At 48.4% G+C, this 26548-nt stretch overlaps 1 protein-coding gene across 2 annotated transcripts in view; it reads left to right on the top strand.

Annotated features, from left to right (window-relative positions):
- Nucleotides 1–26548, top strand: part of PRKCB (protein kinase C beta) — a 356481-nt gene that overhangs the window by 255567 nt on the left and 74366 nt on the right. For both annotated transcript variants that reach the window (NM_001101725.1, NM_001101723.1), the window contains 1 exon segment: nt 6099–6245. In NM_001101725.1, the coding sequence (NP_001095195.1) occupies nt 6099–6245 (147 nt within the window).

Genomic DNA, 26548 nt, shown 5'->3' with positions numbered 1-26548 from the left:
GCATATCCTGCCCAGCAAGAGAAAGGACAATTTTAATTTGGGCCTCCACTTTGCAGGCTTGCTCTTTGATGGAGTCCCAGCTGGGTCCGAGGCTCCTTGGCGCCGTGGGGTGTTGGAAAGGACACATGACGGGGTGCTTTTCCTCCAAAGGCTCACTGAGATTGGAGGTCACAGAGCCACAGCCTTCAGGAGACAGGCAGATAACAATACGGGGAAGAGCCAGTCCCACCCAGTGTGGCTGCATCCATTTCTTCAAAGGAAGCCAAGCATTTGGGTTTCTATAAGGCGTCTCCTGATTTCCTGTAGGTGGCAATTAATTGAAATGTTAAAGTAACAACAAACACTATGCAGACCAGATCAGTAGCATTTTCAGGCTTCTGGCCTGGATTCTAGAAGTTGAGAGGATATTCCCATGACAAGAGGCACAGAAGCAAACTGGGATGGCCCTGAACTCAGAGGAAGGACTCAAAGGGCAGGCCGTTGGCTACTTGCTGCTCCCTGAAAGATAGAAAGCAAACAAATAAACAAAGAAACCCAGACCCCTTCCAAAATTCCCTTTCTCTCCAGTGTGTCTAAGCAAAGTCAAATGAAGAAACTGGACAGTGTGAACTCCATGCCTACTTCACTGGGCTTGTGCACTGGGACCCACAAGGGCACAGGCCAGCAAAGCTTGTGAGCTGGAATGGGAACTGGGGATCAGGGACAGGACTTGGAAACTTCACAGGTCGGAATGTGTGAATCTGAAGGGTCTTGAGTGAGGATTCAAAGAAGGTGGGAGACGTCGTCATAGAGTGATGAGATGGTGGGGTGGGGAGGGTAGGAGGGACCGTGTTTGGGTCAGGCCAGAGTGAGCAAGGCTCTGCGGCTGGATGGTGAGAGGACTGAGGAGCCCAAGAAAGGCAATGCAACTGGTGCCCCAGGTTCTTTCGTAGTGCAGTCTCCATTGCAAATAAGATGACCTCTAATCTCTGTCTCCACTGTAGGCATCTCTTCTTCCCTGCAAACTCGCAATCGCAACCTCATGGTGGTTCCAGGGACACTTGTTTTGTAAGATTTAGGTATTTGAAAGGCAGACAATCAGAGAGGGGTCTCTTGCCAGGTCTCGCACATGGGTGGTAGGGACCCAAACACTTGGGCCACCACCTGCTGCTTTCCCAGGTGCATTAGCAGGGAGCTGGATTGGAAGCAGAGCAGCTGGGACTGGAAACAGCACTCTGGTATGTGATATTGGCATTAATCCACTCCGCCACAATGCTGGCCATGGTCCCAGAGACACTTAAACCTAAACCTATCTTCCTACAAACTAACTTGGCCAAGCATGTTCACAGCCATTTGGATAGTGGCCCCAAAGTTGAAACTACACAAAGAGGAGAAGGAGTCAACACAAATAGGGGACACCACTCAGCCACGCAAAGGGACCCCTTGGGATTCACTCAGCAACACAGGTGAAGTTCAAGAACATCCTAATGACGGCAAAGAGCCAGATGTGAAAGAGGTTGTAGTCTTTGATTCCACGTTGTTGAAACTTGCAAACAGGCACAGCCGACCCACAGGGGAAGCAAGCAGAGCAGAAGCTGCCAGTGGGGGAGTGGAGGTTAACCAGGGCCTTTCTGAGGGTGGAAGAAATGGTTTGTCTGGTGTCTGGGGTATGGGTTACCTGGGTGTATGCGTGTGTCAAAATTCATAGAACCGTACACTTAAGACCTGTGCATTTCACTGTATCTGCCTCATTTTTCTTAAAGTGTTGATTGTAAAAGAGATGAGGATTTTTGGCCTTTGAATGTTGACAATGGAACAGTGCCCAAAAAGGAGAAAGAAACTTTACAGTCTTTTTTTTTTTTTTTACAGACAGCCTTCAGAGACAGACAGAGAGACAGACAGACAGAGAGAGACAGAGAGAAAGGTCTTCCATTTCCATTGGTTCACCCTCCAATGGCCGCCGCGGCCAGCGCGCTGTGGCCAGCGCACCGCGCTGATCCAAAGCCAGAAGCCAGGTGCTTCTTCTGGTCTCCCATGCGGGTACAGGCCCAAGCACTTGGGCCATCCTCCACTGCACTCCCTGGGCCACAGCAGAGAGCTGGCCTGGAAGAAGAGCAGCCGGGACAGAATCCGTCGCCCCAACCGGGACTAGAACCCGGTGTGCCAGCGCCACAGGTGGAGGATTAGCCTATTGAGCTGCGGCGCTGGCCTGAAACTTTACAGTCTTAAAGCCGCTGTAGAAGAAGGGGATCTCAACAAACCCAAAACCAGGGTGCACATCTTTCCCCTCTCTCTTGCCCATACTTCCTGTTTTGGAAAATTGTACTCTAGGAGAATCAGACAGCAAAAGCAGAAGGTGCAGAGACCAGAGAGGTCAAATCTATGATGATACAAATTGGGGGGCGGGGGGAGCAGATTTATAGACAGAGCATGGTCTCAGGAGACCTTGAGACATCCTGATCTCCATGTCACAAGGCAGGAGGAGAGAGATTTGTAAACAGTGGTGGACTGTGGCCAACCTCAGGGCCCTGGGTCTTTCTCAAGGCATTATTTAAGGAACATTCCAGGAATTAGCTAAAAAACATGCCAAGGTCTAGTCCTACAAGACAAGCTGCAGCGTGTTATCTTAGCAACTGGTTCACTTAGCAGGGTTGGGGGTGGCTGTCAGGGTTACCCGCAGGGCAAGGTGGCACTGTGGTCATGTCCAGCTGAATCCCTACCCTTCCAACGTTGCCTCTCATCTCACTGGAGTCACCACCCTTCCGGGTGCTCAGAACAGACCTGGGGAGCTGCCCTTTCTCTCCCTCTTTGAATTCGACATCCAGCTGTGATGACTCTGTTTCATGGCGGATCCACTTCTTGCTGTCTACACTGCAGACAGCCACATGCAAGCCCCATCAGGTCTCCCCTTGATAGCTGCAGTCACTTCCTGGTGGTCTCCAAATTCACATGCTTCCCGTGGGTCTCTTCTCTCGGCCTGGAGTGAGCCTCTGCCTGTGGTCCAACCACGTGCAGCCCTGCACACGGCCTTTCCAGAGCTGCTGTTCTGCTCAGAAATAGCCACACCCCCTCAGGTGCTGTGCCTGCTCTTTGTGTTCCAGCCACACGAGCTGGCGTTTAGCTCCTTGAACGTGTCTCACTCTCTGCTCCTTGCACCCTGCTCCACCTGGGTCACTGCAGCATATCCTTTGGGCACAGTGTGGAGGACCCAGTCTTGCCAGAAAGTACTTTCTCTGTGTGTTTGTATCTCTTCTGCGTTGAGACACTCAACACTTAGAGCAGTCCCTGAAATGTTAACTGGCACCTCCTGAATATTTCTTGAATGATTGAAAGACTCTTCCTTGATATTTGAAACTCTGGGAAAGTTCCTGTTACCTATTAAGTTCAAGAAAGAGCTGAATGAAGCAGTGATCGTAATAGCCACGGTTCATAGCATGTCCTGTGTGCCAGGAGTGGTACTAAGAACTCTGTAGTATGTGATCTCCTCACTTTTTCTCTGTTTTCCTGAACAGGACTCTGGGGCTTAGCAGGGGTCACTTGCCAAATGCAAGGAAGTGCCTAGCCTACTCTGTGCTAGGGGCTCCTCCAGGAGTCAGAGTAATGGTACCAAAACGGACAACGTTTTTGTCCTTAGGGAGCTGGTGTCCTGGTGTGAGAAGAAAGATAACTAATTAAGAAGCAAGTTAGGGGCCAGTGCTGTGGCACAGTGAGTAAAGTTGCTGCCTGCAGTGCCGGCATCCCATAAGGGTGCCAGTTCTAGTCCCAGCTGCTCCACTTCTGATCCAGCTCTCTGCTATGGCCAGAGAAAGCAGTGGAGCATGGCCCAAGTCCTTGGGCCCCTGTACCTGCGTGGGAGACACGGAAGAGTCTCCTGGCTCCCTGTTTTGGATGGGTGCAGCTCTGGCCATTGCAGCCATTTGAGGAATGAACCAGTTGATGGAAGACCTCTCTCTCTCTCTCTCTCTCTCTCTCTGCCTCTCTGTAACTCTGCCTTTCAAATAAATAAGTAAATCTTTAAAAAAGAAGCAAATAAATACATGATATATAAGATAGCGCAAGTGAAATGGAGAGAATCAAGGGAGAGTGATGGATATTACTAGGAGCTATTACATGTTGGGTGCTCAGGGAAAGATCTCTTGTCAGTGCTAAGAGAGCTCTGGGGAAGGAGCACTCCATGCAAAAGGAACAGCAAGTGCAAAGGCCCTGAGGCAAGAGCATGTGTGATGGCCCCAAAGGATAGCAAGGAGGCCAGTATGAAAGGGACAAGAAGAGGCTGCAATCAGAAAGTGTGCAGAGGGGTATCTGGTCATCTGTAGCCTTTGGCTTTTACACTCTGAGCAGATGGGAGGGGCTGGGACGTTTGGAAGGAGGGGCACCATGGGCCAGTGGATTTGTTCAGGGCAGCATAGCAAAGCCATGTCAGAGTCAGGATTCTAACCTGAACCTTTCACTCCACAGTTCTCTCTTTCCTACAGATTAGCCTAGTACCAAAGACCTGGAGACTGCAGGTCTCAGGCTGCTGGCGTCCTGTCCTCATTGCAAAGCGTTTGCTGCTATTAGGAGCCACCAGTCAGCTGCTCACAGCAGGGAGCCCCTGCCCACTGTGCTGAGGACACACATGGGCCCCATCCATCAGTTTATTCAACAAGTGTTTAGCTGGGAATTCCACTGGTTGACAGGAGAAATGTGGAATAAAACATATTCCTAGGGCAGGCATCCAATGCAGTGGTTAAGATACCACTTGGGAGAGCCTGGGTTCGAGTCCCTGCTCCACTTCCGATCCAGCTTCCTGCTAATGCATGTCCTAGGAGGCAGCGGGTGATGGCTCAAGTCCATGGGCCCCTGCGAACCCACATGGGAGGTCCAGATTGAGTTCTGGGCTCCTGGCTTTGACATGGCCCAACCCTGGCTATTGTGAGTGTTTGAGGAGTGAGCCAATGGATGGAAGATCTCTCACTCACTCACTTTGCCTTCCAAACAAGTAAAAATAAATAAAACTTTTCTGAAAACAGGCCTGTTCCTGGCCTTCACAGTTTATTGGAGGAAAACCGTGAACAGGCCGTTATTCATCCACTGGTGATGGGAAGTGATGTGAATGAAGGAAAGAAATGGGAGGGGAACCTAATTCAGACAGGGAATCAGGGAAGGCTCCCCTGAAAGGTAACTAGGCTGGGCAAGGGGAGAGAGTAGGCATTCGTATGGCAGCAGCAGGTGCAAAGAGCCTGGGACATTCGATGGAGTGAAAGGATCGTGAAACCGGGTTGCAGGGAAGAGGAACTCGAGAAGTGATGAGGTTGTAGAGCTGGGCTTGGTCACCCAGGCCAATGAGAGGGTCTGCATCTTTACCATAAAGATCACAGACTGCTGCTGATCCATTTTCACAGCAGGTGGCTTGGTTGGGTGAGAAGCTCACTCTCACTGCGTTTGAAACCCAGTGAGGAGGGAGCCAATGTGGGTCATGCAGGTGAGAGGTGCTGGCAGGTGGTGTTGGTGATGGAAAGCACAGATGAAGTTTGGGGACAGGGAGGAAGGGGAAATGACAATTCCTGGGACAGGAATTTGGTGCAGCAGTTGTGACACTGCCTGGGACACCTGCTCCCTACATCAAAATTCCTGGATTCAAATCCTGGCTCCATTCCCAATTCCAGCTTCCTGCTAATGCACACCTTGGGAAACAGCAGGTGATGTCCTATGTACTTGGGTCTCTGCCACCCATACTGGAGATCTGGAAGGAGCTCCAGGCTGTTGGCTTGGACCTAGCTAGCTCTAGCTCTTGAAGGCATTTAGGGAGCAAAACAGTGGTTAGGAAGATCTCTCTCTCTCTCACCCCCCTTGTGTTGCAGATAAAACTAAAACGAAGGAATAAATAAGTTCTTAGATGACAGGTCCTTTTGATGCATGAGAGACAGGGATAGGAATCGGAGGTGTCAAGGGCTGCCATCAGGTTGGAGCTGTACAGGCTGCATATCGGTCACACAGCTCCTGTGGAGGGGGTGCCCATGCTGCAGGAACCACAGCATGAGTAGCCACTCATCTGCATCCAGTGTGCACAGGTGATGTCTTCCTCCAGGCGCATCTTCAAAGCCCTGTTAATGTTTCCTGTGTGCTTCCTCCTCCAGAGAGCCAAGATCGGTCAGGGAACCAAGACCCCAGAAGAAAAGACGACCAACACTATTTCCAAATTTGACAACAATGGCAACAGGGACCGGATGAAACTGACCGATTTCAACTTCCTGATGGTGCTGGGGAAAGGCAGTTTCGGCAAGGTACGGTACGGCGTGGCGGCTGCACCCACTCGCCCACTCCGGAAGGAACAGCTAGGGAGACTGGCACATGTGTTCCTTCTGCAGGAAAGAGCGAAAAGTTACGAGATCTGCACCGCGGTTTGGAATGAATGCTGTGCAGGAAATGAGTGGGGTGCTGGTCCCGAGCAAATCAGGCTGGGGAGGTGACAGCTAAGCTGAGAAACACAGGATGAGAGAGAACCCTCGGTGCATTTCAAGAGCTAGGAGAGGGTGTTCCCAGCAGAGAGAACAGCAAGTGTGAGGGGCCTGGGGTGCATTCTCAGTACCATAAGGTGTTGGGGTCAAAACGGCCCAAGTAGAACGAGGTAGCAGGATGTGAGGTGGCCGGGGCCTGATTATGCGAAGCTTTATGAGCTACGATGCGGAGTCTGGATTTTATTCACAGTGCAGCGGGAGCTGTTGAAAGTTTTTAAGCAGAGAAGGGACATGGTTAGATTTGCCTTTTAGAAAAGATCACCCTGGCGGCCAAGAATGGGAAGAGTTCCTTTCAATGAGCTGAAGGCTGACCTTGGGGCCCATAGAGGGATTCTGGATGCTTTTCTAGTTGCTGTGACCGGCTGCTTTATTGAAGCAGGGGTTACGGTGTAAGTATTCCGGACTCGTTTAGCATGGTTTGGGGTCTTCCGATCCCTTTTGTGTGCCACAGACGTCTAACGTAAATCTCATCCCAAGAACGCAGGTGTGCGAGAAATATAAATTGCTTCTCTCCCCAGCTCTGTAATTTAAACCAAGAATTGGGGAGTTACCTTTGAATTCCCCTGTTTCCTTCATCGTCCTCCCACCCCCTCACTCCCACCATGTGCAATCCATCAACTGACCGAGACAGCTCCTCCGAAGTGCATCACCAGTGCACTAACTTGGCTCCATCTTCATTAATGCAACTCTGATCTAAACCATGTATACAGACTGGACCACCCAGGTGCTCTGAACTAGCTTCCCACACTCAATCGCATACCTGTGATCAATACACTTTCTGCTTGTCAGCCACAGTGATTTTTAAAAACTTGCATTAGGACAAATTGTTCCCCTCCTTAAAACCCCCTAAGGAGGGCTGGTGTTGTGGTACATGGGTTAAACATCGCCTGTGACACCAGCATCCCATATGAGCACTGGTTTGTGTCCTGGCTGCTCCAGTTCTGATCCAGCTCCCTGCTAATGTGCCTGGGAAAGCAGCAGATGATGGTTCAAGTACTTGGGTCCCTGCCACCCATATGGGAGATTCGGATGGAGCTCCACGCTCCTGGCTCAACCTGGCCTTATCTCTGCTTCTCAAATAAATAAAATATAAATCTTAAGAAAAAAAACACCCACCAATGACTTTCCTTTGCAATTAGAATAAGTTCTCTACTATGTCCTTGGCTTCCATCACCGTTCGCAACCTGATCTTCTCTGCTTGGCTGCTGCTTCTCTTCTGTTTGTTCCCCTATCTCCCACCATGTTCTGCTCACAATGGCAGCTCTTGGGTAACTGAAACACACAGAGCTCCTTCCTTGCTTTGCACTTTTTTGATGCTTTGAGTGGGTCCTCTGCACTCCACTTAGTTGTCTTCTGTTCTCAGAGAGCTTCCCTGACCACCCACTCGAGGTAGCCACTCATTTGTTCTTCGCGATGCTTAATCCTCTCATGGCCCCCCTCACTGGGTGATACTTTTCTTGTTTCTTTATTGGTTTTTCCCACTTCCCTGTGCGAGTTCTAAGGTCCCAAAGCATAGAGATCTTCTCTGGCATGGTCACCATTCATATTCCCAGTGCCTATGGATTGACTTCGCTTAGTGCCTGGACTGACTATGTGGCTTTTCTCTGTCTCTGGGTGGCCAGGTCATCTGCTGAGAGGGAATAAAAGTGACGGCCCAGAGTGTGAGGAGCATCAGGGTGGAATGGGACTGGTTTGGAAGGAAACCCAGTGAGTCTGTGGAGCAGCCTGGAGGTCCCCAGGGCAGAGAGCAGGTGTTTGGTGACAGTCCACACCGCTGTGTGATTTTGGCTGGCAGCTCCGAGCAGTCTGAGTGTGGGATGAGAAGCAGATGGTAGTTTGCACTAAGGGTGCAGATGAACAGCACCCGTGAACAGAAGATGATGGTAATCAGGGATTTAGGGATTCTGGGAGAGGAGAGATGCCCACTGCAAATCCTCAGTGTGTGGCACATAGCAGGTGCTCAGTAAAAAGTGTGTTGAAATGAAGACTGAGCGGGGAAAGAAGTCTGGCAGGAGGCAAGTCATCTATCACCTGGGTAAGCGAGAATAAAGCTGGAGGCTGAGTGATGCAAACTGAACTATCTAAAATGTTAGGAAGAATCGAGGCATGCAGAGTTTGAAGATGGAGGAGCAGCCTTCCCAGTGACGAGAAAGAAAGTGACTTACATGGAGAAGTGACTCTAGTAAGCTGAGGTCATTGGAGAGTTTTCTAAAATTGAATTATGACACTGCATGTGTGTCTAGCTTTGTCTGAGCTATGATTCACTTACCGTACAGAGAACCAACTGGAAATGTTATCCCAGTGGTTTCCAGTTTGACCCCAGAGTTGTGCACCCATCACCACAATTGATTTTAGAACATTTTTAGCACCCAGACAAGAAACTCCTCCACCATGATTGGTCTTTGCTTGTTACTCACCCTTCCAAACTGTATGTTTAATAAGCAATGTATTCATGTGGTTCACAGTTAAAATTACATTACAAGGATAAGCATGGTGAAGTCTTGCTCCTACCCAAGATCACGTCTCTCTGGGTCCCTCTTTGCTACTGGCTCCATATGGGAACATTTTTGTTCATTTGATTTGCATCTCTGCAGCCTCTCCGTGCTAATTTAACACTTTTATTCTTGTCCTTGTTAACTCAAAAGTCAGCATACTGTGCTCATGTTTTTGATCACTTAATAATATAGGTTGGAGAATTTTTGATGAAGGAATGAAAGTTCCAGAGGACCTTATGGAAGGGATTGGCACTGGGGGTGGGAGTGGAGTGGTGGGAGAATGGATCATTGGGGAACAGTGAGGAAATGAGAGAGAATAGATCATATGTTTCCATGGAAACTGTTATAATAATTGAGAGTTCTGCTCCAGACTGGGGATGTAGCATCAAATAAATCATAGATGAAAACAACAGCATGTCATGAAAGCAAAATGGAATAACAAACACCTCTGTGATCCTTTAAGATATATAGTAATGATTTGCAACTCAAGTTCTGCCTACCTTGGTGTTAAATTAATGCAGTTTTATATTTGAATGCCTACTTTGAACCTTTTGCGGTCTTGGGTAGGTATAGAGATCAATCCCCTACACAGAGCAACACGACAGCCGTGAGAGGCACCTGCCTTACCAAACATGAAAGAGATCAGCCTTGGGGGTTTTCACCTCCCCTCCCCCAGGTCGCCACTGTGTCAGGTTTGTCCCAGAAAAACATGCGCCGAAGCACTGTCATCATTTGCGGAGTGACTAGGGAATGACACAAGCATTTCGCTAAGACCTGTGAAAATGAGACAGGGGAGAAAGCAAGTGTGAAGACCATGGAGTTCCAGACAAATAAGCCCTGTTTGCAAAGCATTAGAACGGAGGAGAACGTGGAGAGTTTGCTTTCCTACTACACAGGTGAGGGTGTTTACCTGGCAGAGATCTTGGTAGAGGTGGGGCTTGTTCCCGTGTCTGGCTTACTTGGAGATGGCAGCCTTCTAGAACTTTTATTCCCGAGTGGTTGAATGTATTACTCACTATTACTCAGCATTGCTTCTTACCGCCTTACTCTTAACCCTCTATCTTTATGATGCCTTGAATCTTTAACTTCAGCTCTGCCAAACTCTACTCATTTCAAGCATGCAAATTATGCTGCATGTTTATAAAGTGGTCACGCTGGTGCTAGAAGTTTACTTGCACAGTAAACACAATACGGATACAACTCTTTGTTCAATAGACTTGATGCCTCCAACCCTAGTGTGTTGCCACAATAAAGAGCCACTAAATACTCCCAACTAGTTAATGCTAATAATACTTGCTCTCTGAGACATGTGGCCATGGAAATGAATCGGATAATCCAAGTGTTTTTTTAAAAAGCATGCTGGAAAGTTTGAGTGGCGGCTTCCTGATTGTCTTATCACCCCAACCCTTGCCTGTGCGGCAGTGCTGTGTTGATGAGTGTGGATGGGGGTGGGAGTGGGATGGGGCTGGGGGAGGCAGCAGTGCTGTGGTGGACATAAACCTGCACACATGGAGAAACTCAAACTAAACAGCACAAACACCTGTATAAAATGACATTTACTGAACATGATCAGTAATCGAAAAAAAAAATAAAAGTAGCCCAAATGTCCACTGATCATGTGATAGATAAAGTTATAAGGATGTATTCATGATACATTCAAAAGACTGACATCCGTGCCACACAACTGTTTATCTATGACTTTGAAAAAGTTTCCATGATATAATAGCAAGTGAAAATAAAAGCAAATCAAAGAACATGATATCTATTAGTGTGATTTTTGGATTAATGAGTATGGTCCCTAATCTTGAACTTTTCCTCCCAACATTTTGCTATGAAAGTATTTAAAAATATAGAAAAGTTGAAAGAACTATAGAATGAACGTGCCTAATACCCGGCACCTAGATTCTACAATGAACACGTCACTGTGTTTGCCCTGTTGTATGTCTGGCCCTGTCTGGCCCTCCACCGACCCCTTTTTAAATGCATTTTGAAGCAAAGTTGCAGTGATAGTGCCTTTACTCAGGGACTCTTCTGCATGCATATCCTTTATCCAGAAGGCAAGAGGTTTTTAATAATGATTCTTAAGGTAAAATTTACAAGCTGTGAAATGCACACATCTTCTGTGTACCCTTTTATGCGTGCGCACTTTAAAATGCAGTGAGAGTGTAAACCCGAGTCCGAAAGTCACACCAGCTGTGATGTACCGCAGCTGTGATGTTTGCTGTGAACTGTGGGAGCCAGCAGGAGTGGGACCTGCCCTCAGTGAAGTCAGCAAAGCTTTCGAGGGTGAGAAAGTGACCCAGGTCTAGGTATCTTTGCAAACAGGGGAGGAAGAGATGGAGGGCTCAGAATGCCATCATCTTCATGGCCCTCACCCCCAGGATAGGCGTGGCTAACCTGGGCGGCACTCGGGGCACCTGAGCTCCTGTTATTAGGGAGCCATGAGGAGCAGAGGCAATGGCAGTGTAATTTTCATCCACCTACTGGTCTAAGGTGGGTGTCCCCGGCCCCGCCCCCTCTCTTCACATGGTGATTCAAGGTCAAGGTCTCTTCCATCTTCTGTTATGGCTCCATTGATCTCCAGGGCCTTGGTTTTCTCTGTGTTCAGAAGGTGGAGAGGGAAAGAGTGTGGAGGAGGAACAAGCTGCTTTTTGAAAGTCTTTGCTGTGGAGGTGGCTTCCATCCCTCCTGGCTGTGCTGTGTTAGAGAGCTCAGTCCTATGGCCACCGCTCGGGACAAGGGCTGCTGGTGGAGAGCTGGGGTGGTGGTGGTGGTGGTCAGCTTTCCTCCTGACTTTTTGGCTCTGGCTGGACTTTTCCATGGTGACACAAAGATGCTCTTTCTGACCTTTCCCTTTCGAACTCGCAATTTACGCTACCCAACAAACACAAATCTTGACACACCTTTTCTCTGTGGCATTTCCTTGTTTCAAATCATGGGACATGCCAGGTGTCAGTGCTGCCTTTCCCGGAGCATTGCATAAGCCAGGAATAAATCAAGTAGGAAGAAGTCAGCAGCTCATGAAATTAAAAAGAAAAAGCAGGAACTCCTTAGAAACTGAGTGTTCAGGTAGCACATTCATCTCTCAGAATCCCCATCCGGTGCCACTGCTGTACAGTCATATAAGGTGATCTCCAATCAAAAGACAACATCACTGAGCTTTCTCTTCTCGTGCTTGACTTCCTTAGAATAATACTGAAGAGGCAGATGCTGTTAAATGCCTGGGTGTCCCTAAGGTGGCCATTGAGACTTTGGTAGTGGTCCCTTCCTCTAGGGTACTGTAGAGGCTTGGGATTCAGGTGCCGCTCTCCAAGGTGCTGACACCAACTTTCCTAGCTCAAAATTCAGTCTGAGCAACAGGGCTAGTTACAGCCTTGGCTAAGTTCCCTCAATACGAATCATGCGTGCACCTGTTTACTTTCTGCCATTCATACGCCTCCTTTACACTATCATAAAAATTTCTCTTTAAATTGACTTTAAGTTGATCTTCTTTTCTTATTCCTAGCATTGCCCTAAGCAATAATACATATGAAATCACAGTATGTCAAATATATATTTATTGTAATGTGTTTTAGGAGAATTTATTAAAAGGAAAGTAATTTTGTCCTTGTGTTGCCAGGGGTACCACATTTGTTGAAAAACTCTTAAGATCTTATGCTCATGTAACAATCTAGTATCTCAATTACTATTACATTTCTAAGAACACTGAATCTTTTGCTATATTTTTTTTGCCTGTCTGGAAGGTACAGAGACTCTAATCTTCCCTCTCTTCCATATCCCATGCATGAGGAATACAATCCACATGCCCTCCTGTGTCCTTCAAAATCTTTTCTGTGACCTTGACCTCCCTCCTCTGCTCTCCACCAGGAATATGCAATATATGCAGAGACTCAAACAGATCTTTTGAGATTTGCTACATCAACTTCTTCCCACCCACTTGTTCCTTACCCTTTTGCATGATGAATTCCCTGCTCAGCAGCTTCCAGAATCTCCTAACTTGTCACTCGCCAGACCAAGGACAGGCATGGTGGTTTGTGTGCAAGAGCAGAGGGCAGGCACTAGGGAGGGGGTTGGTTCCACGATTGGAATCCATACACCATAATGGGGAGAATTCATCACCTTTATAAGAACTGCTCACTGACAGGCATAATAAATGATTTATTCTTTAAGGAAGTATTTATTGAGCATGTACTGTGCCAGGTACTCTTTTAGGTACAGGGGAAATGGCTACAAAGAAAACTGACTAAAATATTTTCCTAGTAGTCGTCATAGTCTAGTGGTGGTGGTGGTGGTGGCAATGATGTTGACTGATACTGCCTGACATTTTTGAGTCCTTGTGATGTTGTAAGTACTTTGAATGAGTTAGCTCATGCTTTCTCTCGAATGTCACCCCTGCTATGCCCATTGTACAGAGGAGGAGAGTGAGATGCAGAAAGTGGAAATGACTTGCTAAAGTCACAAGCTGGTAACTGAGATTCAACAGAACAGGTTTGATGCAGAGAAGTAAGACTTGGGATTCTAGTGCTTGACTTAACACTTGTGTTCCGCGACTCAACCATGGTCACCTCGAATGTCGCAGACATAGTGTAGGAGGTTAACTATTTTCCCTTCTTACTTTTCCTATTAAGAGTTTGCATGCCTTATTTCTACTGTAAGATGCTGCCATTAGGTGAACTGCACACCTGCGGTGTGGAGGGCTTCCGTGATATTCTTTCTCCCTCATCCTATGCTTACCGGTCACCTGTATGTGCGCAGTTCCTCCCTGAAGCTGAGTCGTCAGCAGGGATTCCCGAGAGCACCATGAACGTGACCTTCCCTCCCATTGCCCCTTCTTCCACCTTATGGGATCCTCCAAGTCCCGGAGGCAACTTTCTTTTCAACCCTTGCCTTCCATTCCTTCTTCTGTCACCTCTGTCACCCCTCCTCACCCACTCCAGTTCCTTTCACGCCCTCCTGTTGCCTCCAACACGTACTGAGCTCATACTGATTTCCAGGGGATGTGCTAGGACTTACATGCATTCCATCATTTTAAGTCTCACCACAACCTGGCAAAGTAATTACTGATTGGCATCCCTGTGCGGGAGGTGGCATTGTGGTGCAGCAGGTTAATCCACCACTTAGGATGCCGACATCCTATATCTGAGAGCTGTTTCAAGTCCCTCACTGCTCTGCTTCTGATCCAGCTCCCTGCTGATCTGGCTGGGAAGGCAGCAGAAGATGGCCCAAGGGCGTGGGCCCCTGTTGCCTATGTGGGCAACTGGAATGGAGTTCCTGGCTCTTGACTCTCTCTCTCTGTGTCTCTCTTTCTCTCTCTCTCCCTCCCACTCTGCCTTTTGAAAAAATAAATAAATCTTTAAGAAAATACTAGCCCTACTGGCACCTGTATGGGAATTCTAGGTCTGAGAGGTTGGGTTACTTCTCCAACATCACACGACAGGGAGGAGGAGCATCAGGACTTGAAATTTGATTTTCTGATTCTAGTTGCCTCTTCCCATCACTAACAGCATTATTTTCTACTTTGGGGGGTCCTACATCTCCCCAAAATACTAAATACTAGCCCTCCCTTCCTCCCTCCCTCCCTCCCTCCCTTCCAAACCAGCAGCTACATAACTGCTGTAAGTGCTGTACAATGACATTTTGGATTCCTCCTTCCTCCATTAAAAAAACATAATAAATTAGATCTTATGACTGCACTGGCATAAAAACAAATATACTAGTATTATATAGTAAAACATTTTCGTCAACTTTGAAGTTCGTGTTTTCCCTGTGATTTCAAAAGAAATTAAAATGCTCTCAGGAGCCCCGGCAAGGCTCTGGGTCCCCAGCACTGTGTGCTGGAGGGGGCGTCAACCTGGGGTGCGAGCATGGGCCTCCTCACAGAGCCTCTTTCTCACTGCCACGAGAGCCAGGGAGCTGAACGAGTGTGCTCTGTGGGCCCCCCAGAGAACAGCCCAGAGCTCCAAGCCACAGACTCCCGTGTCTTCCGCAGGGGCCCGGTGCAGCCCTGCGTTTCGACAGGAAGATGAAAAGGCTGTTTAGTTCCTAACACTCACAGAGGCCTCCTCTGAAGGCCTTGAGCCCCTGCTGTGGGAGTCTGTCCTCCTTTTAATCTCATTAGTGGTATGCGTTCACGCATACATACACTGACATACACTGCACAAGTTATATAACCCCACAGACAAAAGTGCTCCCCTGCCTTCAGTCCCTTTGCTATCTTCCTGCACCATATGGTGAGCTCCTTTATCGTATGGTTCACAGAGAGCTCCAAGTCTTTGCTACCTGTTCCCTTCATCGTCTTCCAGAGAACCTCTTGACATTTGCTGTCTCATCTTGGATTCCTGCCTTCCCTTTGGTTCTATCCCAATTACGGCACCTTCCGCCCAGCCCCCACCCTTCTACCTGCAATGCCGATTGCAGCGTGTTTTTGCTAGCTCATCTTCCCAAAGCACCAAAGCACCAAAGCACCCTAGTCTTCCCTCAATGCAGTGACCTAGGGTTTTCCTATAGTCCCTGCCTTCGATTCTCAAAAGATGGCAAATTATCAAACAAACCGAGGTCCATTTTCCTCAATGCAGTTTGTTCTATCCAGGAAGATAAAATATGAGGAATTTAAGTTTAATAGCTCTCTGTGTGCTGTAAGTAACCTGTCAGGCCAGCTTGGTTCTGTGCATCTCACAGCATCCCAAGAAAGGAGGTGCAGCCGGAAGTAGAAATCTTCCAGGAGCCCCAGCAGCCGCGTCTAGATCCGGGGCCCCCAGCATGTCATCCCTGCTTTTTGCAAATATCTTTCTGTGGTCGTACGGGTGCTTCTTTGCCACTTCTCAAGTCTTCACGTTTAATTCCTAAATTTGGAATGTTCTGGAAATCTGAAATCCCAGGAAGGAGAAGCTGGGATCTATATGATCCAATGAGCTCGGGCCCAGGGACAGGGGCCCCACTTCCCGGCCGTTCACCGGCAAGGATGACAGGAGGAGCTCTCCCAGGTGCTAAGGAAACAAGTGGTCTGTCTGGTCCACAGCCGACACAGACCTTGCCTGAAGTCTGTTTATTCTTTAAAGCGTCTCTGGCTCCTTTAGGGGAAACTATTACTCAGTTCAACAAAGTCCTCTTAGGGAGGGACCAGAGAGAATCCATTACCATGGCAACTCTGTCTCGGGTTCTTTGTCCATCAAAGTTCCTTGCCGTGGCTGCGTGTCCACCTCAGGTATATCTCTGTGAGCTGTCATGGAAACTCTCGTTCCTGTCCAAAGGAACCCTGGTTATGAGCAGCGTCATCCGTTATCTTCTCTACGACAGGTGTAATCACCCATGCGTGTGGCCCATAGAGTTAAACATGCAATAGCTTCTTTCAAGTCCCCACCCCCAGTCCGCACTCCCAGGGTCCCCTTAGGAACCGACCTCACTGCACATCTCCTCTGAGAACAGGGCCCGACACTGGGAACTGGTCTGCGTGCGTCACTCATTGAATTTGCACAACAGGCTTGTGAGTTAGGTGCTGTCATCGACTTCGTGTTACAGATGATGGAACAGAGGCTCAGAGCAGCTAAAAAGTTTCCCACGCACAGCAATGGGAATGGGTTCAAACCAGAGGAGCTACACGGCTACTCTTGCACCAAGTCTGGTTCCCTACTGCCTCAGAGACCTCCCAGCAACAAAGCCGGGCTTGTGCAGCCCCAGGCAGATCGGACTGTAGAGAAACAGGCTTGCTTTGTGCAACTTAATTGTTGGAATGAATGACAGACCCTTAAGGGTTTCACTGCGTTGTCTTTGGCTAAAAGGCATCAATTATGGGCTTGTTTTCCCAGGAACCATGTATAAAAAAAAAAAAAACAGTCAAGTTAAATCTGCTTTAATTTTAACCAGCTTGCTTTGTCAAATATAACATATGACTCAAAGAGATTTGACTAAGCTGTGCATGTCACCAAAGTTTACTTTTATTTATTTATTTTTAGGCATTTCTGCTCTGTATGTGTGTTTGTGTATGCTCTGAGAGCATTTAGGCTCTCTCTCAGCAAATTTCAAGAATGCAAGGTGGTGGTATTAGCTCTAGTTACTGTACTGTACATTAACTCTCTAGAGCTTATTTAGCTTACAACTGAACATTGGCAGCCTTTGACCAAAAATCCCCCTTTCCCTCGCTCAACCCCCAGCGCTAGGCAATCAGCACTCAACTCCAACTCCCTGTTTCTCTAGGTTTGACTATTTCAGATGCCACAGATAAATGAGGTCCTGCCGGATCTGGCTTAATTCACACCGCATAAGGTCCCCTAAGTTTCATGTTTGTTTTAGGTCGGAAGAAACCCATCAATAATTAGAATCGATACATATCCATTCAGCTGGTATGAATAAGTCGAGTCCAGATGCCTGCAGCGGGCTTTCACATTTCTTGCTACAACCCAATTAAACATTTCTCCTGTGTCACTTAGAACACAGGCTCTGGGCATCTCAGGTTCGAATCTCCCCTGGTTCCCTCTCCTCCCTCTTCCAGCAGTGCTTGTGAGTCATCTTTTCCCTAGTGACATTTGCTTAACAATAGCCAAGTCCTGGAGAGCCAGAAATGAGGAGTTTAAACGCACCTCCCTTCTGCACTTTGTTCCACTCTTCTGTGGCTTTCTCTGCTAGTGGGCAAAACTTCAACTCAGTTCAATCTAAGCTATCGCACGCATGGCATCGTTTTCAAAGGGTTCGATTGTAAAGCAGCCTGCCACCCTGACTTCTGAAATGCAAAGTCGGCTTACCTCTCCCACAACTTCCAGCTTTCATCATCTATAAAGAGACTTTTAAAGTATAGAAAACCTTACATAACAACTCATGAAATAACCAAGTGGTGGCGTCCGGGTGATCTGCATGTTCCGTATCATTGCTCTCTTAGTCTGGCCGACTTGATTTAACCGCTAAGTGATTCAGTGCTACCCGGATCCACTCCACTGACTCCCCGGGGTCATCTTTTCCTCCTCTCTTCCACTTGACAGTGCTTCCCAAAGTGAGTCTCCAGTTAGCAGCATGCGCCCACTGGCCATCCCCAGAACAAGCTCTAACAGCCGGAAATCATGTCTTTTTCACACTAGAGGCAAGTGCATCGGATTCCTCCAAACCAACCACGTGACGTCATATTCCACTGATGTGGCCACTGTCATACACACAAGTTGAACATATCGTATATTATAGGCATATAGGCTTAGAAAGTTTGCTTAGTCATTTATGTATTTGATAGACAGACAGAGAAAGCTGTTTCTGGTTCATTTCCCAAATGCCTAGGAGCCCAGAACTTAATCCAGGTCTCCCACGGGGGTGACAGAGACCTCATTACTTGGACTGTCACTACTGCTTCCTGGGGTGCACATGGGCAGGAGGCTGGAGTCAGGAGCCAGAGCCAGGACTTGAACACAGGCTCTGCTGTGATAGGTCTGGACAATCTAACCAGCATCTTGACTGTCCCCCCCCCCCCCCGCCCCAAATGCCCACCTGGCTTAGAGAGCTAATCCAGAGCCTGAGCGATAGGAGTCCACTTCGGAGAACCCGGATGAGAGCCTGCAGGCTAGCTGAGAACCTGACAGGCTGTATTCATGCCTGGTGAGAGTAGAAAGTTCCTTTTTTTTTTCCTTGACAGGCAGAGTGCACAGTGAGAGAGACAGGGAGAAAGGTCTTCCTTTACCGTTGGTTCACCCTCCAATGGCCACTGAGGCCAGCACGCTGTGGCCGGTGCACCGTGCTGATCCGAAGGCAGGAGCCAGGTACTTCTCCTGGTCTCCCATGCAGGTACAGGGCCCAAGCACTTGGGTCATCCTCCACTGCACTCTCGGGCCTTAGCAGAGAGCTGGCCTGGAAGAGGGGCAACCGGGACAGAATCCGGCGCCCCGACTGGGACTAGAACCCGGTGTGCTGGTGCTACGAAATTCTCAACGCGATTTCTGTTGCTGAATCCTCATTACCATCCTAGGAACTCAGGGGCTCTTGTCTAGGTTTGACCCCTGCACCCCTCCTGCCCTAAGAGCTTCTGTGGGAAGGGTTTCCGCCCTCATTCCCGGTTTCCACGTCCCCAGTTATCAAGGGTGATGTGGCTTAAGCAGCTCATCAGCCCCGGTCCATTCTGCTGGAGGTTTTGGCAAATCTGCATGCTAGAAAAACCGAGTGCGAGGCCCTAGAAAAATATGCCTTCCCCTCTCGGAATCTCAGAAGTTGGCGGGGGTCTGCAGATTGCACAGGGACATTCGGATCCCTGCTGGAGGATCCTCATCATTACCCCCTGGCGGGGGGCAGGGCGCACCCCCTGCCCCTTGGCCCAGACGGGACGACCTTGTCTTTTATCCTGGGCTCTGCTAAAGCATCTCTGGGGCACAGATTTCTCAGGAATATTGGTCCGTTTCTCCCATTCTCTCTCTGGCATTTGGCAGATGGATGTGCCCACAGAAGGGGCTAAAGCATCCTGCATCTTCTCCAGAGGCTGCCTTCAATTTGCGATTTCTTCTATTTTTTTAAACATTGAATTGTACACATATTTATTGGAAAAATGTATTTATTTATTTAAAAGGCAGACAGAAAGAAAAGGAGGGACAGAGAGAGATCTTTCTTCTGCTGGTTCTCTCCGCAAATGGCTGCCACAACCAGGACGGGGGCCAGGCTGAAGCCAGGAGCCAGGAGCTCCATTCTGGCCTCTTATAGGGGTGGCAGGGGTCCAAGCACTTGGGCCGTCTTCTTTTGCTTTCCCAGGTGCATTGGCAGGGAGCTGGATCAGAAACGGAACAGCCAGGTGTCAAACGTGCATTCTGCTATGAGATGTGGACATCTCAAGAGGTGGCTTAACCCACCGTGCCACAACACTGACCCCCAAGAGGCATCTTATCCGCTGCATGAAATGCCTGCTCCACATTCACTTTAATAATCACAGCCTGTGCTGTATGCCAGCACAGAGCTTAGCCTGTGTGGAGGAGAAACTATCATTGTGCCCTGTTTGTGGGTGATGGACCTGAGACTCAGAGAGATTAACTTGCCCAAGAACACACAGCAAAGCACATGGTAGAGACTGGATTTGAACTCATGTTTCCGGAATCTGAACTAAGCTCCTAGATCTTCAAACTCTGTCCTACAGGGCAGAGATTGTCAGGACACCTATCCTGTTGTGATAATGATGTTGGAAGCTAGCCTTCATTTTATAACCTGACTGTGTGCACGTTTCTCTCCACATCCGGCTTGCTCCTAAGTGGGTGAGCACCCTGGGAGGAGCAGGTGCATAGCCTTTGGCCAGTGCTCTAGCTCCTGATGACAACTGCAGCCCGACAGCCCCTGGCCAGCTCTCCTCCCTGTCCTCCCTCCCGTGCAGGCCAGGAAGGGCCCCAATATTTAGAAGACTCTGACTTAATTGGTCTGGAGAGTGGCCCAAGCATCAGCTCCTAAAAACTCTGCAGGGAACTGTAATGTGCAGTGCAGAGAGGCAGCAGCTCAGTGCAAGCAGGCAAGGCAAACCCAAACCTGCAGGGAGGAAGGGGGAGGGGAGAAGGCGGTATTCACATTACAACTTAGAGTTGAGCTGGCCTAAAGTAACCTCTGTGGGTCTTCCAGGGGCCTGAGTGGAACCCAAGTAGGAGACAGCCCAGAGAGCAAGGGGACTTTTGAGCTACAGGGAGGAGTGGCTCCTCACTGAGGTCTCACCCTCAGCCTTGTCCACAAGTCTGCTCCCTAGTGTGCTGGGCAAGGGGAGTGGAGGGACCTTGTCATCCTCCAATATGTGTGTCGGCTTCTCTGTCCCTCTCCCACGCAGACCTCTGCCCCCTATACCTTACTGATATCTCCCTCCCAGTTAGTGTGTGGGGACCTAGGAGCCCCAGATGTGCCCTTCGCTCTGTCGGCTGCCCCATCTCAAAGCATTGAGTTGGGATCTTTTCCCATCCCTGTTACCAAGCTCTCAGATTTGACAGCACTGCTTGACTTGGTCTTGCTGCTCTCTCTACCTCCTCCTCTTCCACCTCCTCCTCCTCTGACCTGGGTGTAGGGATGCTATGAAAAATGCTATCCATTGCCCCCTGCATGTGCTGATTCACGCATGGCATTTCTCTCAGAACTCTCTTCTAGAGTCTCTAAGACTTTCCCTGGAAAATGGTTTTCCTTACAGGAAATGAATCCTGTTATGGTTCATGTGTGCCTGGCTGCTTTCACCTCCTGGAAGCAGACCAGGATTGAGAGAGGAAGGAAAAAAAATACACACACACACACACGCACACATACAAAGCACACACATATATACATTCACACATATTTATATAAATATATATATATTTACTATGCAGTGTATAATCATTTCAACCACCTGTGTTGAGGTACAATTTAAGGTTCACATATTCTTGTTACATAATCTTGAATGCTACCTCAAACTTTTGTGATGTGTGGGTTGCAGACAGCTATATACAAGGGTAAGCTTTTTTAACAAAAGATTTATGTATTTGTTTATTTGAAAGTCAGAGTTACAGAGAGGGGAAGGGGGGAGAGAGAGAGAGAGAGAGAGGGAGGGAGGGAGGGAGGGAGAGAGAGAGAAGAGGAGAGAGAGATCTTCCATCTGCTGGCTCATTCCCCAGATGGCTGCAATGGTCAGAGTAGGGCTAGGCTGGAGCCAGGAGCTAGGACCTTCATCTGGGTCTCCCACATGGGTTGCAGGGGCTCAAACACTTGGTCCATTTTCTGATGCTTTCCCAGGTCATTAGTAGGGAGCTGGATTGGAAGTGGAGCATCCAGGACATGAATGGGAGACCATATGGGATGTTGGCATTGTAGATGGCTGCTTTACCCACTGTGCCACAACACCAGCCCCCAATGCTAAGATTTTTAGTGATTTAGACCTAGAGCTTTTGTTTTAAAGATTTATTATTTATTTATTTATTTTAAATTAAGTGCGATAGAGCGGGAGAGACAGAGATCTTCCACCTACCTGTTCCCTCCCCAAATGGCCACAATGGCTGGGATTGGGCCAGGCTGAAGGCAGGAGCCAGGAACTCCATCCCCGTCTCTCCTGTGGGTGGCAGGAGTCCAAGTACTTGGGCCATCTTCCCCTGCATTAGTAGGAAGCTAGATCCAAAATGAAGCAGCTGGGACTCAAACCGGTATTCTGATATGCGATGCTGGCAACTTAACCCACTCTGCCAACAACACTGGCCCCTAGATCTACAGTTTCATAAGCTACTCCCCTGACTCAGATCTTTTCATTCCTTTATTCTGAAATACGTATTGAGTGTCTAGAATGTGCTAGATGTTGGGAGTGCAACAGTGGACTTATCCGTCTAAAGACCCGCCCTCATGGAGCTTGCCTTCTCATGGGGAGACCAATGAGGGTCTTCGGAAGGTGGAGTGACATGCACCAAGTTGAGTTTTGAGAGCATTGTTGATATGCATGGGACCTGGAAGCAGCAGGGTGGAAGCCATGACCCGGTTAGGAGGCAGCTGGTGGTAGGCGTGGGGATGGGGACCAAGCTGAGTACCAAGGGGACTTTAGTTGTCAAGGAGGTTGGGTTGGATGTGTGTTCTAAATGTCCTGCTGACAAAACATGCTGATGCATTGGATGAAAGGTGAGTTGAGGACGACTCAGGTTGATTTTGGACTTCTGGCAGATGTATGTTGAAGGAGGAGGGAGAAGGGACTTTGTGCCCTTACTCTTTCTTCCTTTTCACATTAATGAGCAGTTGGCCAGGCAGGTCTCCCAGCACAAAACTCCTTAGCCCATTGAAAACTGGGCATGGGTGCTTTGTAGAAGGAGTACCCACAGTCCCCATGGTTGTTCTGTGAGAAGGTGATGTTGGTGATAACCACTGCAGTGGGCAGATCTGTGTCCTGCTAGAAATGTGTGTTCAAGTCCTGACTGCTGGTGCCTGTGAACGTGGCCTTACTTAGACATAGAATCTTTATTACAGGTGGGATCTGTTTATATGGTGTCTTCCTGGATTAAGGTGAGCCCTAATCCAATGGTTGGTGTCCTTATAAGGAGGGGACATTTCGCACAGACACAGAACATACAGGGAAGAATGCCACATGAAGACAGAGGCAGAGATGGGAGTGATGTGTCTACAAGCGAAGGGATGCCAAGGCTTGCTGGCAAGCACTAGGAGAGAACAGAACACCCAACAGATTCCCTCAGAGCCTGCAGAAGGAGCCCACCCTGACAACATCTTGACTTTGGACTTCTGGCCTCCAAGATTCTGAGGCAATACATTCCTGTTGGTTTGAAGCTGCTTAGTTTTTGGTTCTAGCTTATGGCCACCCTGGGAGACTGATCCTTACCAGATGTAAGTGTGCATCATTTGCCAAGTGGGGGCTTGGTTAAGGTGGGCACTCTGCACACTGAATCCCACAAGGTTCCCTCAGCACCATCACAAACCAAGTATCACAATACAGCCCTCCTTTAGAAGTGAGGAAACCGAAGCCCAAAAACCTGAAGTAGATTTCTCAAGCTTGCATAACTTGCATGTGGTAAAATTCAGACACATCCCAGGTCTTCTGACTGCTGGTCACTGTCCTATGGGTCAGGAGCCTTGATTCTAGACACACTCCACCCTTGGGATTCACCAGGAAAATTCATCAGAACCAAGTTTCTCTCCAGGAACCCTGGGCTGCTTTCCTCTCTTTCCTTTGCTGTCACTGGAGAGCTGCTATTTATCACATCTCACACCCAGAAGATTCTTGGGTAACAGATGTGGCTTGGAATTAGATAAGAACATCGCTCCAACACATCCCTTCCCTCTGTTTGGAAGCCTCAGTCTGGAGATGGAGGGACAGCTGATCAAACAGCCCACGTCTTCCAAGTTGGTATTAAGTTTCTGCAAGCTGCAGAAACTGCTTGGGACAATTAATAAAAGATCACTTCCACTTAAAGGAACATTTTTGAGTGTGGCTGTTGCCATTACCAATGCTCTATTTTTCTGCTGTTTCCTCTCCAGTCCTCTTCGTGGACAGGTAGAGGGAGTAGGATCTTCCCAAGCCACATGATGGAAGCAGGGTTGTGTCTGTCCTGTTTATTGGGCATGGTGTCAATGGCTAGCATCATACCCAGTACAAAATTCCCCACAGAGCTTGTGGACTCCATGGGGGACCTAGAATTGTGCCTCCAACACTCACTCCAACTAAGCTTATCTCACCTAGTAAATGAATAGCTGGTTTGGTGGTCGTACAAGAAATAGATAAAGGAAGTGACTGTTCTGTCTGTAGCTGTGAATGAGCCCCCAGGAGGAAAAGGAGGACCAGGACTTGGATCAGGAGTTGAATTTTTTTTTTTTTTTTGGACAGGCGGAGTTAGAGAGTGAGAGACAGAGACAGAGAGAAAGGTCTTCCTTTACCGTTGGTTCACCCCACAAGTGGCCACTACAGCAGGCGTGTTGCAGCTGGCGTGCTGCACCAATCTGAAGCCAGGAGCCAGGTGCTTCCTCCTGGTCTCCCATGAGGGTGCAGGGCCCAAGCACTTGGGCCATCCTCCACTGCACTCCCGGGCCACAACAGAGAGCTGGACTGGAAGAGGAGCAACCGGGACAGAATCCAACACCCCCACCGGGACTAGAACCTGGGGTGCCAGCACCACAGGAGGAGGATTAGCCTAGTGAGCCGTGGCGCTGGCCCAGGAGTTGCATTTGAAACATGCCTGCAATAATCTGCTCACCAGGGGGCACTTGGTGTGTACCTGGGAGATGAGATGGGTGTGGTGAAAGGGTGTGCATGAGGGAGCTGGGTGAGGAGATGTCATTTCCTAGTGGAGTGACTTTGGGCAAGCATTTAACTTCCCTGGATCCTACTTTCCTCATCCTTAATCCACTCAAACTAACATGAATAACTCTACTAAAGGGACATTGAGGTTTCTAACAGGAAGTGGCCAAGCCTCTCGAGACGTGGGAGTGAGAGCTGGAAGGCAAGGCCTCAGGAGAGAGAATCTGATTGGCTTCGCTTAGGTCAAATAGCTGCCTGTGATCCAATCAGCTGTGACCAAGTGTGCCCCCTGCCCAATCCTAAGATTCTTCTAATAATAGAGTTGGAGGACATTTCCAAATTAAACTACAGCTGCTTCTGGTGGTGGAGTTACGCTTCCTTGTCCTGAGCTTCCTTGAAGCACGTGCAATAGAATAGGGGTTAGCAAACTGCAGAAACTCGGCCCACAGCCCATTTTTTTGCCAATAAAGCTGTATTGGAACACAGTTGCCGTCATTCATTTCTGTACTGTTTGTGGCTGCTTTCTCAGCAGACCAGTAGAGTGTAGTGCCAGTCTGAGCACCTCTCTAATCAGAAATGTTCCAGGCTCGGAATCTTTCTGAGCACTGGCATGAGACTCAACTAAAGGATAACTCACCCTGTGGTTCATATCAAGGCTGAGCCATAAAGCTTGTCATATTTACTGCTCAACTCTTTGCAGGACAGTGTGCTAAGTCCTATTCCAGGATTCAGTTCCAGTCTCTTCCCAAGTTATTGCTCATGTTTCATGGGTTCAGTCTTATTTTGAGGGCAATTTCCCAAACCCTGGTCACTCTTTGCCCTCTGCTCCCATGTCAGAGGTGCTCTCTCGTGCTGGCTTCTGCTCTTGAGCCTATATTGCTTAGGACAGGCAAGGCCCTGAGACCATCACTCATCTCTGTTCACTGATTTCAGAAGATTGTACAAATACAACCTGTATTTCCTAATGCTTTCCATTGGTACCTGAGATGGTTTTGCGTGGCAAGTAGACTGATATAAAACTAAGCCACATCATAAGATCATTCTTTCTTTATATTTTCTATTTTAAAGGCTTTATATTTTTTTATTTGAGAGCCAGAGTTACAGAGAGCAGACAGAGAGAGAAAGAGAGCAAGACAGAGAGAGTTCTTCCACCCACTGGTTCACTTCCCAAATGGCCCACAACTGCCAGGGATGGTCCAGGCCAAGCCGAAGCCAGGAGCCAGGAGCTTCTTTCTGATCTTTCTCGTGGATGCAAGGACTTGGAGCATCCTCTGCCATTTTCCCAGGCACATTAGCAAGGAGCTGGATTGGAAGTGGAGCAGCTGGGACTCATACTGGCACCCATATGGGATGCCAGGGTCACAGGTGGCAGCTTAAGCCACGATGCTGGCCCCTCTTTATATTTTCATATGGTCTTTCTAATGACTTGGAGAGGATGATAGATCTCAGGGGATGACAATTTGCTCTCTAACATTTGCTAATGTCAGTTTTTCCTTTAGGAAGGAGAAAGTCCAGGGCCTGGCTCAGCCCCTGAGGCAGACAGCTGTATCCAGCTAGAGTTTACCAGCTCCACTTTGCTTTTCTGTATTTTTGTGGCTATCACTAGTAATGGCAAGCCTTGGTTAGTGATGACATAAAGTTTTGTCTTCAAATAAATTTAGTTAAATAACAATGTGACTAGACGTTTGAAATGCTAAGCAAACAACAGTTTGTGTGATGGGGAAAAAAAAGTGTAAAAAGGAGGCAGGAATGAGTGAAGTTTGGAAAAACCTACACCAAAGTAGCTGACATCCAGACAAGGCAGTCCTGGCACTCAGGGGTGCAAGTGGCTGGTCTAAGTGGAAGATTGAGTTATAGAAGGAGGCTGCATCTCAGGCTGGCTAAGCAGTGAAGGAGCC

The sequence above is a fragment of the Oryctolagus cuniculus genome, chromosome 19 (genome assembly GCF_051225735.1).
Source record: "Oryctolagus cuniculus isolate XC-2025 breed Fujian yellow rabbit chromosome 19, ASM5122573v1, whole genome shotgun sequence".
Classification (NCBI taxonomy): Eukaryota; Metazoa; Chordata; class Mammalia; order Lagomorpha; family Leporidae; genus Oryctolagus; species Oryctolagus cuniculus.
Note: the sequence above shows the minus strand (reverse complement) of the source record. Positions and strands in the feature narration are given on the sequence as shown.